This window comes from Mercenaria mercenaria, chromosome 15 (assembly GCF_021730395.1).
Source record: "Mercenaria mercenaria strain notata chromosome 15, MADL_Memer_1, whole genome shotgun sequence".
Taxonomy (NCBI): domain Eukaryota; kingdom Metazoa; phylum Mollusca; class Bivalvia; order Venerida; family Veneridae; genus Mercenaria; species Mercenaria mercenaria.
In genome coordinates, this window is record NC_069375.1 from 74,319,877 (window position 1) to 74,337,806 (window position 17,930).

Here is a 17,930-nt window from a genome sequence, read left to right on the forward strand (position 1 = left end):
TATTCGCTTAGGAAAAGGACACGAAATTGGGAGTGAAACAGTGTCATTGAAATGTCTGCTGCAAGATTGGTACGAACATAAAACAAAATGTGCTTTTTTTGCTCGGACAGTTTATAAAGATAAATTATGCTTACGACAGTTTTATAGCAGTTGGAAATTCGCATATTTTGCAAAGTTTTGATACAGAGAAAATTTCTAATTTTAGAAGTCAGTTGTTTTACGAATATGTACTTTAAGGTCGCGTGAGCAAAACAATATAGTAACATTTACAAATGCAGACACACACGATTTATCATTTCACATCCGTGTTTTACAAGAAGTATTTTAAACAATTTGAATTCATAATACTTGTTTTAAAACAGTAATCCCATTTGCATATGGTTTTCGACATAAAATAACAGCTAGGAGACAGTTCATTGTTTAAGTACAATCTTTAACAAATCAGAAATTTATGTGATTTAGTGCAATCTGTTATTTTTGCCACGGACATTCGTCACACGTGCAGAACGTGTAGTGTATATGGGAGTATGAAAAATATTTGCAAAAGATATAGTCCAACATTATAGCTAAGGCTTTTAAAATAAATTTATTTATCCAGACAACATAGAATAAAGCCTAGATCTGGCATACGGAAAGGAAAATCAGCCTACGTGTACATTTATAAAAATTTATACAGAAGCATTATTTTCTTTCCACTAAAAATGAAACAAACTGTAAACGCACTCAAAAAATCCTTCGAATGCTATTAACTCTGCTTGAAATATGTGGTTCCTCAAAAATAAGCACACGGACAGGTACATCAAATGTGACCAGTATGAAATAAACATGTTGATTCACAATTGTTTAACGTTTCATTAAAATCTACACTGTAGAAGCTATATTTTATATTCGTGAAATCCTCATCAAACTTCCCTACAGACTTTAACTAGCGTGACTGTTCACAGTAGTCCAAATAAGTATAACATGTCATGTCAGTATCTTTTCTATTTGCCGAAGTTTCTTAGTAATTTACTTTTTTTCTATTTTCAGTTTTGAGAAAATGGTTTAATCAAATATTTCATCGTAGAAAAGCATACCCCAGTATGCAGATTGTAATTTAATTATCACATCGTTTAGGTCTTAAAGCATTTCAATTTTTAGTCTGAATTACCTGCCCCTTAACTCCTGTGTACACTTCGGGATCCTGTTATCTCGTTCTCATAAAAGTATCCTTTATTCAAACTGGTTCGAACGAAAAAAAAACAAACAACAACCAGTTATATCTTGCAGTGAGTAATTGATGTCTTAGCGAAAATGTTAGCAGTAAATGGGCCTAGCACCCTGGCGACCTAGCGGCCCGGCAGAATCGTGTATCATTTATTTTATACGAATATTATAACGCAAGACATCACTAAAGGAATGTTGTTTATCATTTGAAAATTGCAACGCAACATACGAGCGTAGACTTAATACAAACAAATTAAGAAACATTTAAGTTTGTAGTTAATTTTTGCTCAATGAAGTATTCAATAACAGTGGCCTAGCAGATTGCAAGGCTGGTGTATTTATATCAAGAAAATAATTTAGAAAATGCGAATAACATAAACAGACTGTGAATTCAAACATTAAAGCTTAAAATCAAGCACAGAAAAGCATATAACTTTACATTGAGAGTTTGCACAACTGCACAGCTTCCTGGTAGAATAGAGACTTATTACAAAAAATAAGAAACTGTCAATGTTTATAAATGAGAAATGAAAACAGAATAAACAAAATTTTCATAAGAACTCTTAAAATTCCAGTCTTGCAGTCTGGCACCCAAGCAGCCCGGTATTCTGTTGTAACCACAGGTCCTAAAGTAATAATTTAGATATCACGTCAAATATTAAGAAAACATTAAAACTCAACTTTGAAAACGTAGATAGAACACAAAATGAAGAAAAAATGTCATGTTTGATGTCTGTTGTTTATTTAGGTTCAATGAAATGATATAAACCTAAATACAAGCGTCTCCTTGGCTACACTGCTGGATTGAAAATTTTGTTTGAGCTATAATAAATTTTTCAAAAACATTTTTTATTTGTGAACGGGACCGAAAGGCAATGAATTTTGTCTTTTCAATATATTATAGTTGTAACTTGCACCAAGAAATAGTACACTCATATTTTTTCGATTTTCACTTGAATACGGTTCAGGCCGCTATGCCGGTAGAAATTTCGCTAGGCGGCCTGGTGGCGGCCTACAGTAACGTAGTCCTTATTTACCTTTTACTTATATAGATATCCAAGTTTAACTTTTATCTTATCTGTCGCTAGTCATTTTAGGCTTCTCCATCACAAGACCGTTAATTTCAGGCTAACTTCAGGCCGCTAATATCATGCCGCTAACTTCAGACCTCTTGACAGCCAACTTAATTAAGCAAGTTGTAATTACCTCTGTTTACATAAGTAAACGGAAATGCGTCTATACACATATTAGCATTAAACATTTCAAACGTACTAGATCTGACATATTACGTATCTTTTTTAAATAACCCATTGTGTAATACAATTATGTATGGCAGACAAAAATAAGCGACAACTTTATTTTGACAAGGATTATAAAAAAATCAACAAACATTTACTTATGTTGCAGCCTTTACACAAATATTATGTGCACTGCCTGTATATGGTCTCTTCTAGAAAATGAAATGATGTTTTTATTTTTTAATATTTCAGACCTGAAGGAAAATTTGATAGCTCTCTACAGGAAAAGGTACCATACCCTACCCCTGTCACCTTTATTTGAAGAAAACGACACGCCTCTACTGAAGTTTTACGTCATGCCGGACATAAATTCAGTGAAAATTCAGATGGCGCCTGGAGGTAAGGAAGAAGTTATGTCAAGGTTTACGTCCTTGCATGATGTGTTCTACAAGGAAAATGAACCATGTCATGAAATTTACCTTACTGCGGATGCTGGGTTGGGTAAAACAGCGTTAAGTAAACGGTTAGTTTTGACGTGGTGTCAGGCTAAAAAATGTATACAAAGTGAAAAAAAATACTTTGAAAAGGAAGATATAAGTGCAATGTCAGAGTTTAAATTTGTGTTTTTGTTGACATTACGTGATTGTTCCGAAGAATACGACATTGATGAGATGGTCATTAAACAAATAATTCCACAGCTGGCAAACACGTCTATAACTATAAGAGACCTGGAAATTATTCTTTCTAAGAAAAAATGCCTTGTAATTCTCGATGGATTAGATGAATGGAATGCGCCTGCCTGTAAACAAGGAAAAAGTGACATTCCACACAGGAAAGTTAGGGAATGTACAATCCTCACAACAACCAGACCGTGGAAGCTGGGCATTAGTAAGATACGTTCAAGTGAAATAGAGCGAAAATTGGAAATTATCGGACTAAGTAAAACGGCTGCTGAAAGTTTAAAAAGGAGTGTGATCTCACTACTGCGTGGTAAAACTGACCTAGAAAAACACTTACAAAACTTTGATCGCGCTATCAGGGATAGAGGCATTTCGAATTTGGAAACTATTCCGCTGTTACTGATGTATCTTTTGTGTTTATGGTGTGATGGAATAGAGCTAGGAACATGTAGAACTGAGTTATACTGTCAAATTGTTGAACTACTCCTAAAACGAACGTTTGAAAAACATCCGGACATGCAACAGTCGTGCGAACAATCCCAGAGTGATATCCCACAATGCTTCAGTGAACATGAACATTCTAAGACACATTACATACTTTTGAAGGCTTTAGGACAATTAGCATTTGAAACGTTATTCAGCGAAACAAAGGAGAGCACTCTTGTGTTTAGCCAGTCAATGACAGAGAAACACCTAACCCCAGAGTATTTGAAACTAAGTCTTGCTTCGGGACTATTAACACAAAGTACAGAAAAGACATTCACAAAACAAATTTCTAAATTTTCATTCTCGCATAAAACAATACAGGAATTTTTCTGTGCATTGTACATTAGCTGTCAAAATGAAAGTAATGTCAAAGAAATCTTTCTGAAGAAATGCAAAAGTTTACGAAGTATTCTTGACATGTCGACAGTGCTTGTTTTCATCAGTGGAATGAATGCAGAAAACATTTCTTCAATATCTCGCAATTTCATGTCAGTAATCAATGAAGATAAGAGAACTAGCGAATACAGAACTACGACTGACCGGAACTGTGAACCTCTGAAAGACATACAAGACATGTACATTTCTTGTATGAAAGAAATCACGAGCGATAAGGAACTCAAAATTTGCTGCCAAGATTTTTTCTTTAGCTACGATTGTGAAGAAGAAAAATACTTTAACCATTTAACGCAGCTCTCAGTGGACAATAAAAACAACATGGCGTCAATAAATATCAACACATACGTAAGAAGTAGTTTACGTAAAATTATTTATTGTTGTGTTCCGTTCAACATCAATAAAATATGGTACAACGCTCAGATTGAACACCCGCTACTTGCTGTACCGTTAAACAAGTCAACGAAATGTCTCACTGTTAGATCGTTATACCCTCATGGTTCTTGGAGCCGTGAAATGTTGGAAACATTACAGAATAATTCTCTGTTACAAGCAATTTATATCTCAGACTTCAAGATGAGTCACGATGTGCTAAATGACTTTCTGAATTATATTATAAACAGAAAAACAATGACGGAGATTAGGTTGGAGCTCTTATCGTGTGCCGAGCACGACACGTCGTGTAGTTTCAGTCTGGATTTTTGCCAGCATTCAGATCTAAGGATGTTAGAATTGGTCACGATACCTGAAGTGTCACAATTGAAAGTTAATAGTCAAGTGGAACACGTGAAGTTGTCGTGTATCAATCTAGGTGAAAGGTCGCTGCCTCCTGAAATGGGAAATATCAAACATGTTGAGTTCCGGAGTGTAAACGTGTCTACTTCAACATTACGTGATCTCGTTAAGGTAGTGGAGAAACTTTCACACAGAGTCACAGTATCAATAGACGAGTGTGAGATAAAACCGAAAACAGAGTTTGAACTAGTTAAACAATATATACGCTCATCTCAGAATTTCCGAGTTTGGTGGGATGTTAGGAGGTGGAGGGAGTTTTTTGTGTTTGAAACAAAAGTTGAAAGTTAGGTTACTAAATAAACTCAGACTGATAGTGTCAATGTATATAAACATTATTCATTCAAAATAATATAACTCATTACACAACACACTAACTTATGACATATGTGTAACATGTATATACACATGTACATTATAATTAGAAAAAATGACAGTCGTGCGTGTTAGGCCACAGAAAATAAATGCTTAGATTCTCATCCGAATTTTGAGGAAAAATGGGGCGGGTGGGCACGTTTTATTTTTTACTTTTTAATTTGGGAATATTGTATTGTGGAGGTCAATCTGACAAATTATATTTAAAATATCACTGTATTAATATTCTAGTTTGTATTGCTGTGTCTTTGAAATGCTTGTATATGTAAAACCCATTTTGAAATAATTTTGAAATGAACAAAAAAATTTATGTCATAAACTTTGATAGTAAATCATTTTGTCTGATGGTTGATTTTATCCTATACAAACAAGTAAATCTACAACCGCCGCAAATATTTGTCTGTTCAGTGTATAAAATTTGCAAATTCAAAATTTTTAGTTCTGTCGAAGTACAGCCACGATTTTTAAAGAAAACAATCTGTCATTCCTGCTGAGCATGTGCTAAAAGCTATATACCCGTGGAACCGATGATGATGATATTGACTTTCTAGCTAAAAGTTTAAAATACGAGGAATCTAGTAGTTCTACACTTGAAAAATTTCAGATATTTCTTAATTAGATGCACTTGCATGCACAGCATGTTTTAATCCTATTTCCATATCTATGAAACAAATAGCGCGATAATTCCGTATACTTTGCACGTGAAAATGGCATGTCAGGCTACCCCACGAAGGCAAATGCCCATGTTAAACACAATTGAAATATTGAAATCCAGACAACAGATACTTATTTCTAATCAATAAAAATCAATAAAAATCAAATAAGGATAAGAAAATAAATTGGCTTTACCTTTTTCTAAAAGTTTTTGAAATCGAAAGTAGGTTGCCAGAACGTCTGCTAGTCGTGTGAATAGCCGATATTTTATGATCATTTCTCTTAATTTGTTATAATAAGAGTTAATGTCAGGGTACATTTTAATATCAGATACAGTCAAATGCTGTTAAATAGTCTTTGCATTACCATGATATGTTAAACATTTTCTCTAAACTCTAGAATTATGCAATGTTTATGAAAGTGTACCAGTATCCGGACATTAAATTTTGGATATCTGGATTTAACCAATAAAAAATTTCGAGGCGAGAGGTTTCAAATAGGGGCGGGCGGGGATGAGAATCAAAACTAATTTTCATTGCCTTAATGTGATAAACATTGGATGAAATTCTCGGATAAAAAAATGGACGTTCTTACAACATGTTATTTTCTTTGATTTTATTATGCTAAACGTGAGTTAATATTTTAACAGTTTAATAGAATTGAGTCCCGTCATGTTGAAAAGGGTAATTTTTATAAAAAAATGTTTTATTAATTGAAAGGTTGATTAATCAGTTAATTCAGCTCTTTGTTCCCAAATTGACCATAGTTACTCTCATTCCCTGTGTATGTTAACGACGTAGTGTTTATGCTCCCTGACGGTAGTGGTGAAAGTTGGGGTGAGAGCATAAAGTCCCAATCTTGTCTGTTCGTCCGTCTGTCCGTCCGCCCGTCATACATCTTGTAGAAAATTTTGGTCAAGTTTTGTATGTAAGCTTATACCCACCAATGAGAAATGTATTGAAACTTCACATACTAATTTACTGTAACAGTTATGATCTGACATGCAGTGTACAGGTTCCATAACTCTATTTGCACTTTTTTGCAGAATTATGCCCCTTTTTCGACTTAGAAATGTTTCGGTAAAATTGTGCATGTAACCTTTACTGTCAGTACACTCTAATGGGAATGCTTTTAAACTTCACATACTTGTATACTTTCATGATAGATCTGACATGCAGTGCTCAGGTTCTATAACTCTATTTGCATTTTTGCAGAATTATACCCCTTTTTCGACTTAGAAATCTTTGGTTAAACTTTTGCATGTAAACTTTAATGTTAGTACACACTAATAGGAATGTTTTTTAACTTACATGTATACTTGTTAACTGCCATGATCTGACATGCAGTGCTCAGGTTCCATAACTCTATTTAGGTTTTCGTAAAATTATGCCCCTTTTTAGCTCGACTATTCGAAGAATAGTCTAGCTATTCTACTCATCCTGGCGTCGGCGTCGGCGTCGGCGTCACACCTTGGTTAAGTTTTTGCATGCAAGTACATACAGCTATCATTTAAAGGCATATAGCTTTTAAACTTATTTATTCTTTTTCTAGGTCAATTAAAAACCTCACTGGGTCAAGTTTCATAACTCTAACATGTATTTTGAGCAAATTATGCCCCCTTTTGGACTTAGAAAATTCTGGTTAAAGTTTTACATGGAAGTTACTATCTCCAAAACTAATGCAGATATTGAATTGAAACTCCACATGTTTCTTCGGGGTTATATAACTAGTTGATAGCACCAAGTCTCATACCTCTGACCTTCATTTTGGCCAAATTATGCCCCCTGTTGGACTTAAAAAATTCTAGTTAAAGTTTTGCGTGCAAGTACATACAGCTATTACTAAAAGGCATATAGATTTGAAACTTATTTTTTCTTTTTCTAGATCAATTACCTACCTCATTGGGTCAAGTCCCATAACTGTGACATGTATTTTGGCAAAATTATGCCCCCTTTTGAACTTAGAAAATCCTGGTTAAAGTTTTACATGCAAGTTACTATCTCCAAAACTAATGCAGATATTAAATTGAAACTTCACATGTGTCTTTGTGGTTATAAAACTAGTTGATAGAATCAAGTCCCATAACTCTGACATGTATTTTGGACAAATTATGCCACCTGTTTGGACTTAGATAATCCTGGTTGAAGTTTTGCGTGCAAGTTCATACAGCTATTACCAAACGGCATATAGCTTTGAAACTTATCTAATCTTTTTCTAGGTCAATTACCAACCTCACTGGGGCAAGTTCCATAACTCTTAACATGTATTTTAAGCAAATTATGCTCCCTTTTGGACTTAGAAAATTCTGGTTAAAGTTAACATGCAAGTTACTATCTCCAAAACTAATGCAGATATTGAATTGAAACTTTACATGTTTGTTCGGGGTTATAAAACTAGTTGATAGCATCAAGTCCCATGACTCTGATTTGCAATTTGGTCAAATTATGTCCCCTTTCGAACTTAGAACTCTTTTTATACTTAACGTTTTGGGTAATAATTTCCAGCTTCTGTGACAATATTTCGAATAGTCGAGCTTGGCTGTCTTACGGACAGCTCTTGTTCGACTTAGAAATTTTTCGGTAAAATTGTGCTGTCAGTACACTCTAATGGGAGTGCTTTTAAATTTCACATACTTGTTTACTTTCATGATAGATCTTACATGCAGTGCTCAGGTTCTATAACTCTATTTGCATTTTTACAGAATTATGCCCCTTTCTTCAACTTAGAAATCTTTGGTTAAATTTTTGCATGTAACCTTTAATGTTAGTACACACTAATGGGAATGATTTTAAACTTCACATACTTGTTAACTGCCATGATCTGACATGCAGTGCTCAGGTTCCATAACTCTATTTACATTTTCGCAGAATTATGCCCCTTTATCGACTTTTTAAGTAAAGTTTTGCTTATAACCTTTAATCTCAGTACAATGGGATACTTTGGATCGTCATAAGACACATACTTGTTTACTGTCATGATCTGACATGCAGTGCTTAGGTTTCATAACTTTGTAAGCATTTTCATAGAAGTATTCCTCTTTTTCGACTTAGAAATCTTTGGTTAAAGTTTTACTTGTAAGCTGTCCAGAATCTCAGCACCCACTGGCGGGAATGCAATGAAACTTCACACGCTAGGTCATTGTCATAATCTGACACACAGTACACAGGTGCAATAACTCTATTTTGCAATTTTACAAAATAATTCCCTTTTTTGTCTTAAAGTTTAGTATGTACAGTAATCTGAAATCTAAGTACCCACTGATTGGAATCTTTTGAAACTTCACATGCTTGTTAACTGTAATGATCTGACATGCAGTGTACAGGTTCCATAACCTCTATTTACATTTTTACAAAATTATGCCCCTTTTTCATCTTAGCAGTTTGGTTTAAATTTGTTACCCATCCAAGTAGTAGCAGAAACAGTAGCAGCAGCAGTAGTTGCAGTAACAGTAACAGCAATGGCAACAGTAGCAGTAGTAGGTTCAGCAACAGAAGTAATAGTAGAAATACTAGAAGCATCATTTGCAGTAGCTGCAGCAGCATAATAAGTAGTAGTTGAAGTAGTAGCAGCAGTAGGAGTAGTAGCAGCGGTAGGAGTAGAAGTAGCAGTAGAAGTAGTAGAAGTAGCGACAGAAGCAATTAAGAAGCAGTAGTAATAGTAGCAGTAGCAGTTGTAGTAGTGGCAGCAATAGCAGCATCAACAGTAGTAGTAGTTGTTGTAAAAGTAGTAGCAGAAGCACTTAAAAATAAACCATATATACGGGGATATGCAGCATCTTTACGTATACAACTTGCATTTAGCTATGTACAGTGTGATACATATATGAACCGGTGTTTCTGGATTCTGTACCAGTACAAACATGTTCTCCGTAAGTAAATGCCAACTTCCCCATATGAATCACAATTGGAGGACTAATGATTTCAGACACAAATCCGTTTATTAGATAGACACGGAGAACATACGCCCGAGGATCGAACTCACGACCCTGCAATCCGTAGACCAACGCTCTGCCTTCTGAGGTAAGCGGGCGGGTTTCGAACAGTATTAGCAGCAGCCGTTGCAGCAGTAGCAGCAATAGTAATAGCAGCGGTAGTAGCAGCAGTAGCAGCAGTAGGGGCACTAATAGCAGCAGTACGACAAGCAGCAGTAGTAACTTTAGAAAAAGTAGTAGTAGTAGTAGAAGTAATGGTAGGAACAGTAGTAGCAGTAGCAGCAGTAGGAGCAACAGCAGCAGTAACATTAGTAGTATTAGTAGTAATGGTAGAAACAGTAGTAGCCGTAGCAGCAGTAGTGGAAACAGTAGTAGCAGTAGTAGCAGCAGTGTGATCAGTAGTAGTAGCAGCAGCAGTGTGATCAGTAGTAGTAGTAGCAGCAGCATTGGGATCAGTAGTAATAGCAGCAGCAGTGGTATCACTAGTAGTAGTAGCAGCAGCAGTGAGATCAGTAGTAACAGCAGCAGCAGTGGGATCAGTAGTAGTAGCAGTAGTGGGATCAGTAGTAGTAGCAGCAGCAGTGGGATGAGTAGACTACTAGTACCAGTAGTGGGATCAGTAGCAGCAGCAGCAGTAGGATCAGTATTAGTAGCATTAGCAGCAGTGGGATTAGTAGTAGTAGCAGTAGTGGGATCAGTAGTAGCAGCATCAGCAGTGGGGTCAGTAGTAGAAGCAGCAGCAGTAGGATCGGTAATAGTAGCAGCAGCAGCAGGATAAGTAGTAGTAGCAGTAGTAGCAGTGGGATCAGTAGTAGCAGTAGCAGCAGCAGTGAAGTCAGTAGTAGTAGTAGCAGCAGCAGTGGGATCAGTAGTATTAGCAGCATCAGTAGGATCAGTATTAGTAGCAGCAGCAGTGGGATCAGTAGCAGCAGTAGCAGTGGGATTAGAAGTAGCAGCAGTAGGATCAGTAGTAGTAGCAGTAGCAGCAGTGGGATCAGTAGTATAAGCAGCAGCAGTGGGATCAGTAGTTGACACAGAAGCAGTGGGATCAGTAGTAGTAGAAGCAGCAGCATTGGGATCAGTAGTAATAGCAGCAGCAGTGGTATCACTAGTAGTAGTAGCAGCAGCAGTGAGATCAGTAGTAACAGCAGCAGTAGTGGGATCAGTAGTAGTAGCAGTAGTGGGATCAGTAGTAGTAGCAGCAGCAGTGGGATGAGTAGACTACTAGTACCAGTAGTGGGATCAGTAGCAGCAGCAGCAGTAGGATCAGTATTAGTAGCATTAGCAGCAGTGGGATTAGTAGTAGTAGCAGTAGTGGGATCAGTAGTAGCAGCAGCAGCAGTGGGGTCAGTAGTAGAAGCAGCAGCAGTAGGATCGGTAATAGTAGCAGCAGCAGTAGGATAAGTAGTAGCAGCAGTGGGATCATTAGTAGAAGCAGTAGTGGGATCAATGGTAGTAGCAGCAGCAGTGGGATCAATAGTAGCAGCAGCAGTTGGATCAGTAGTAGTAGCAGTAGTAGCAGTGGGATCAGTAGTAGCAGTAGCAGCAGCAGTGAAGTCAGTAGTAGTAGTAGCAGCAGCAGTGGGATCAGTAGTATTAGCAGCATCAGTAGGATCAGTATTAGTAGCAGCAGCAGTGGGATCAGTAGCAGCAGTAGCAGTGGGATTAGAAGTAGCAGCAGTAGGATCAGTAGTAGTAGCAGTAGCAGCAGTGGGATCAGTAGTATAAGCAGCAGCAGTGGGATCAGTAGTTGACACAGAAGCAGTGGGATCAGTAGTAGTAGTAGCAGCAGCAGTGGAGTCAGTAGTAGTAGTAGCAGCAGCAGTAGGATCAATAGTTGTAGCAGCAGCAGTAGGATCAGCAGTAGCAGAAGTGGGATCAGTAGTGGTAGCTGCAGCAGTGGGATCGGTAGTAGTAGCAGCAGTAATAGCAGTAGCAGTGTAACAGGAATGGCCGTACCGGCGACAGTAACCATCAAAACAAATCAACACCCTTTACAATATTTACAAATTTATTTACATAAGATGATTATTAACAATGAATAGATGATATGAAAAAAAAACTGATTATAAGAAAGAAAGAAAAAAAATTAAAGTTCAGTATCACCAGATACAAAGTTCCGACACTTTCATTTGAATGTGACGTGGCACAGTTCTTTCATTTAATTGCGAACTTTAAGTAGCACAAAAAAAATATATAACAACATATCTTCTAATCAAGTCCCTTTAAACCGTGAATACGTTGATTCCGTTTTGGCTCCCTATGGTGGTAGGTGATTGCATCCCAGAGCTGACTTCAGAGGATAACAAGAATCAGCGTCTTTGCGGTTTACGGCACAACCATGGGACGAAAGCTCTGCGCTTGGAATATCACATCCAGGCGAGTGAAGACAAGTGAACCTCGGGCATTGTACTTCCGGGTTATGACTTCACCAGGAAAATCGTCGGGCGGAAGAAGCAAAAATATATAACATATGGTAAGAACAATAGCAAAACAAATAAGGGCATAAAACTGCTCCTTTGGGTACACCATACCTCCGTAGGCTCCCATAAATAATACGTGCTACTTATACAAAATATATGTGAATATAAGTTCATACGTCACGTGATTAAAATACATCACTTATTACTTCCATTATTACAAAAATTACCCACTTAGACTAAAGTTAAAGTATGAAAAAGATATGAAAAGTTTATGATGAAAAAATATACATACGGAAATGATAAACTGCAGCTATTATTTACAACTACAAATTAACAAAATTCAATGTAAATCAAACGTTATATCATAGTTGGCATCCATATAGCATCAAATGCCATACAACAAAACGGACATTGTATGTATATGCTATAGACTGGCATAATATCTGAAATTACAATAATATATTACATACACAGTACTAGACTTGCCATATAGATTTATACATTACAGTGCAATACAATATCGGCGTTCCATAACAACGAAATGTTTGACATAAGTTTTTAAAACAGAGTACTTTATAAATATCATGTTACAAATTTCAGTACAAATTTTACATCTTATATAAACGAAACATTTTAGATTCCTCTTTCGAAATAATATACAAAAGTCTGAAAAATTTAATAAATTATCCTGACATACCGAAACTAGCCAAAATCATATGCCGAAAAGTAAATGTTACAGAATTCTGTAGAATGAACAAAAATTTACCAAATAAAAATCATAATGCAAAAATCATACAAAAATCTAACAAATAAATTTCTTACCTCGATCGAGCATAGCAAGAAACATTAATCAGACATAGATTCGTCAATAATGTCGGAAGGTGGTGTGCGCAAGGCATATCTAGTCCAGTCTATTTGAAGGGTAATGTCCCGCCAAATACTAAATTTCATGGGATTCACGGTTAAGTCGTGAGCTCCTACTATTGTCATTTTCACGGGATTCACGATATAGCCGGGAAATCTAACTACTTTGGCGCGGATTGAAATTGACAATTTGAGGCCCATTATAGTGGTTTTTGGGATAAAAACATAAATTACTGAAGTTTATAAAATATCAACTTTCTTATTACTGAACCGAATTTAATAAAATTTACATGGAAATTTAAGTTATGAAATACAGAAAAACATGAGAGGTATTTTATGCGAAAAATCTGACAGTTACCTCAATAACTCAAAGTTTTACAAAAAGATGATGCAATACCTGCATTTACACTACAGAGAAAATAAGGCCGTATGTCAATTTATGACAAGCAGCAGTAATGGGATCAGTAGAAGTAGCAGCAGCAGTAGAAGCAAATCTAGAAGATGTAGCATTAGTAGTAGGAGAAGAAGTAAAACAATAGTAGCAGTTACAGTATTAGTAGTAGTAGAAGAAGAAGTAGCAGCAGCAGTTGCAGTAGCTGCAGAATCATTAGAAGTAGTAGCAGTAGAAGTAGTCGTAGTAGAAGTAGTAGTAGTAGTAGTCGTAGTCATAGTCGTAGTCGTTGTCGTAGTCGTAGTAGTAGTAGTCTTAGTGGTAGTAGTAGTAGTCGTAGTAGTATTCGTAGTCGTAGTAGTAGTAATAGTAGTAGTAATATTAATAGTAGTCGTAGTAGAAGTAGTAGTCGTAGTATTAGTAGTAGTAGTAGTCGTAGCAGTAGTAGTAATAGTAGTAGTAGTCGTAGTCGTAGTAGTAGCCGTAGTAACATCCTGTTGAGAAATTCATGAACAGTTCATGAATAATCCTTGAACTATTCCAGAACTTTTTTCATGAACAGTTCACGAATAGTTCATGAAAGTTAGTGAACTACAAATGGGACTTTTTACGGCATCAAAAATTCATTAACTGGGCGTGGTTCATCAAGTTCATGAACTGGACTGGTTCGTCAAATTCATGAACTGGATGTGTTCATCAAAGTTCATGAATTGATAGGTTCATGAATTTGATGAACCAGAAATTCGCGAACTTGATGAACAGTTCATGAATAATTCTTGAACTATTCGTGAACAGTTCATCAACTACAAATGGGACTTTTTGCGGCATCAACTATTTATCAAGTTGATGAACCATAGTTCATGAACCATTGGTTCATGAACTGAATGTAACAAGATAAATGGAAAGTTGATGAACCCAGCTGAATTAGAAACAGTGATTTTGACAATAGTGACGTTACTATAGCAACTGCCTGATAAAGCCTGTCTGAGAAAAGCAGGCTTTCTCAGGTCAGTGACTTGAGAAAACTTTGCACTGTTTAAACCTGTGATTAAATCCAAGGACATCCGATTGTGTCCATTTTGCATTTAAAAATTATTACGCCCTCATACGACACTGAAAAAGGTGTTTAAATTCCAAAATATAAAAAAGCGGAAAAAACAACAAATGCTAACCTTGTGTTTTGTAACCACATCTCAGTTTTCCTGAACACGAAAGAGTAATTTCAATTTGTTCCCAAGTGAAATTTTATCCGCAATTCAGTTGCTAGACGGTCTACTTTACTTTAATCTCAAGATTGACATTCAGATTAGATACTAGCTTTGTTTCAGGGTCGTGAAAACATGTGATATTTTAAAAGGATTTTATATTTTTTAAAATGAACAATTTATGACAACACCATAATTACTTATTTTATATTCAGTATACTCATGTTCCTTTTAAACCATTCCTTACTGTAGTATGATAAATATTTCCTTCTCATTTGCTGCACAAACTTCTAAAAAATTGCTGATTCACATGTGCAAAAAATTTCCCAGCATGCAACACAATAATAGAAAATGATCATGTGGCATAAATTTAATGTCCATGAACATTCATGAACAGTTCATGAACTTATTCATTTATTGTAAAAGGAAAACCTAAGTTTTATGTTTAATGAGTGAACAGTTCAGAAACTCCTAATTGGGTTCAAGAACTGGTACTGAACTAGAAAAAGGTTTTGAATTTTTAGTACTTTTATTGTATCTTAGATGACTTTTTCTTAAGAACACATCAAGAATGTTTTAAGAATTTAATATTCTTAAACTGCTCATAAAATGTTCATCATTTTTTTTTTCAAGAATTTTTCTTGAATTCTAAAGGTATATTGACATTCATGAAACATTCTTGATTCATTCTTAATCAAGTTCATGAATCTTTCAAGGATTTCTGGTATGAAATGAAAGACATCAATAAATTCACCAACCAAGCATCAGTGTACACCATTATTCTTTTCCAGTGACATTTTTTAAATTGCCAAATAATGATGAAACTTCTGTTAGCTATCCCCAATGTTTAATCAAAATTTTGTACAAATTGCAGACAACATAAAATACAAAATACATGTAGTAACATTCATAGTCATATGTATGTTATCAGTAACTCTGGTATTAGCCTTCAGCTGTAAATACTAGAAGCTTTTACAAGTAAATGGATCTTGTTTTATGGATTTTATGAATTTCAGACTTGATTGATCGATTCATTAATTTGAAGTTCATGAACAATGTATGAACTTCAGGTTCATGAACCATCAGCATAATTGAAATAAAATCAAATACTGCACTGGAGTTCTGAATGAAGTCACTTGTTTGATTACTGAACTATTCGTGAACTTAAAATCATGCACCAAAGGTGAAATTTTTAAAGAACCATTTCATGAATAATTCTTGAACTTTAGGTTCACCGACAGCTGGGGAACTTTTTCAGGAATAGTTTCATGAACAATTCATGAACTTTCGGTTCGTGAACTGTTCACAGACTTTTTGAGGAACATTCATCGCATTGTTCACGAATGGTTCAGGAATGTTCATGAATAGTTCGTGAACAGTTAATGAACGCTGATCAGTTCATGAACTTCAGCTCAACAGGTTAGTATTAGAAGTAGTAGTAGTAATAATAGTAGTCGTAGTAGAAGTAGCAGTAGTAGTCGTAGCATTAGTAGTAATAGTAGTAGTCGTAGTCGTAGTAGTAGTAGTTATAGTAGTCGTAGTAGTAGCAGTAGTAGTAGAGTCGTAGTAGTAGTCGTAGTAGTAGCAGAGTCGTAGTAGCAGTAGTAGCAGAGTCGTAGTAGCAGTAGTAGTAGTAGCAGTAGTAGTAGTAGCAGTAGTCGGTAATAGTAGTAGAGTCGTAATAGTAGTAGCAGTTAGAGTAGTCGTAGTAGTAGTAGCAGCAGTAGTAGTCGTGGCAGTAGAAGTAATAGTAGTCGTAATAGTAGTAGTAGCAGTCGTACTAGTAGTAGCAGTAGTATAAGTCGTAATCGTAGTAGTAGTAGTAGTAGTAGTCGTAGTCGTAACAGTAGTAGTAATAGTAGTCGTAGTAGTAGTAGTAGCAGTAGTAGTCGTCATAGTCGTAGTCGTAGTAGTAGTAGTAGGTAGTAGTAGTAGTAGCAGTAGTAATAATCGTAGTAGTAGGTAGTTATAGTAGTAGTAGCAGTAGTAGTAGTACTAGTAGCAGTAGTAGTCGTAGTAGTAGCAGTTGCTGCAGCTACAACGTTTCATCTAAAATAAAAGAAGAAAACAAATGAAGAACATTTAAGAAGTGATACTTTATTTGAGCATTTTTTTTTTAATTATATACATTTGTATGATTCCCTGTCATAGAGAGAGCAAACCATTTTATGAAACTCTTCAATACTAGTCACACGTATTAAATATTTTAAAATTTATATACTGGCATTAAACTACAATAACTGTTTTTTTCAATTGTTAAAACACTTTTTTTACATATGCGCTTTCCTTGGCAAAGCGTAAACGTGCTTCGGCTCCAATACGGATAATTTAAAAGGAAACGCCATGAACGTGAAAAAAATCTGCAGATATTCAAGCACATTTCATTGGATTTTCATGATATTTAGTAACAAAATATTTATTAGTTTTTACATGTTTTATGCCAGAGTAGCGTTAGCGCACATCCTTTACATATTATTCTATCTTCAAAATACATCAGAAATCGTAAGTTCCCTAGCCCTAGGGCTCGGGCACCAACCATTGAACTAATCTCTCTGGATTCTGCAGATGATATAATAATGAAAAACAGGAATTATACCAACTATAAAATGATATTAACGCATTAAAAAATCTTTTTGAGTGGTCTCTCACCTTATATCTCTTGTTACGGTGTTTTAGTTATTTCATTAAAGATCGATCCTTTACCAACAAAATTAGTTTTCGCATTTTAAGAAAACTAATTACTGATTTAATTCAGTACAATCCATCTCTTCACATTGTTTAAGTTAAAGCATATTATTAAAAAGTCTCTATGACTATTTATTGTCTGCACATTTAATTAAATAATGAATACCTGGTTGCGTTTCTACACCAGTTACCAGTATCTGTTAGTACATAGCTATAGTTATTTATCATTGTTTAGTGCTCGTGTCGCACATCTCGGTAACTCTCGTATAGATCAACATCCGGTGCTGGTCGTTTCCATGGATATATTTCTTGGAGTTGGATTCCATGGTTCATCTGAGCGTCTCCAAATATTGTTCGAACTTTGGCCTCTGTGTAGAGTAATTGATTTTTAAGTAGTTACATAAACACAATAAGAGAAGTATTCAAATAATTGTAAATACTCGTGAATACTATGGTTTTCTATGTCTTTTTCAGGTTCAGTTACGGGTAATACTTCAAGATCAAACTTCCGGTGGCTGGGCTACATATACAGTACCGTAAAATACGTGGTATGGCAGTGGCAAAAATGAAATTCACTACTAATACTTCACGAGCATAGATGTACTTC

General features: G+C 35.6%; 2 protein-coding genes across 2 annotated transcripts in view; one reads left to right on the forward strand and one right to left on the reverse strand.

Moving 5' to 3' along the window:
* LOC123533711 (uncharacterized) overlaps positions 1 to 5,466 on the forward strand; it is an 83,242-nt gene extending 77,776 nt beyond the window's left edge. Inside the window, exon 6 of the mRNA XM_053525696.1 lies at positions 2,697 to 5,466. Within this exon, the coding sequence (XP_053381671.1) occupies positions 2,697 to 5,086 (2,390 nt within the window). The 3' untranslated portion in view covers positions 5,087 to 5,466. The remainder of the gene's footprint in view (positions 1 to 2,696) is intronic.
* A 3,730-nt stretch (positions 5,467 to 9,196) lies between these two features.
* The window catches only part of LOC128548833 (uncharacterized), a 64,218-nt gene continuing 55,484 nt past the window's right edge, over positions 9,197 to 17,930 (reverse strand). The window contains exons 11-14 of the mRNA XM_053524341.1: positions 17,573 to 17,691; positions 13,844 to 13,927; positions 10,789 to 10,897; positions 9,197 to 9,354 (exon numbers count right to left, since the gene is read on the reverse strand). Of these exons, the coding sequence (XP_053380316.1) occupies positions 9,197 to 9,354; positions 10,789 to 10,897; positions 13,844 to 13,927; positions 17,573 to 17,691 (470 nt within the window). The remainder of the gene's footprint in view (positions 9,355 to 10,788; positions 10,898 to 13,843; positions 13,928 to 17,572; positions 17,692 to 17,930) is intronic.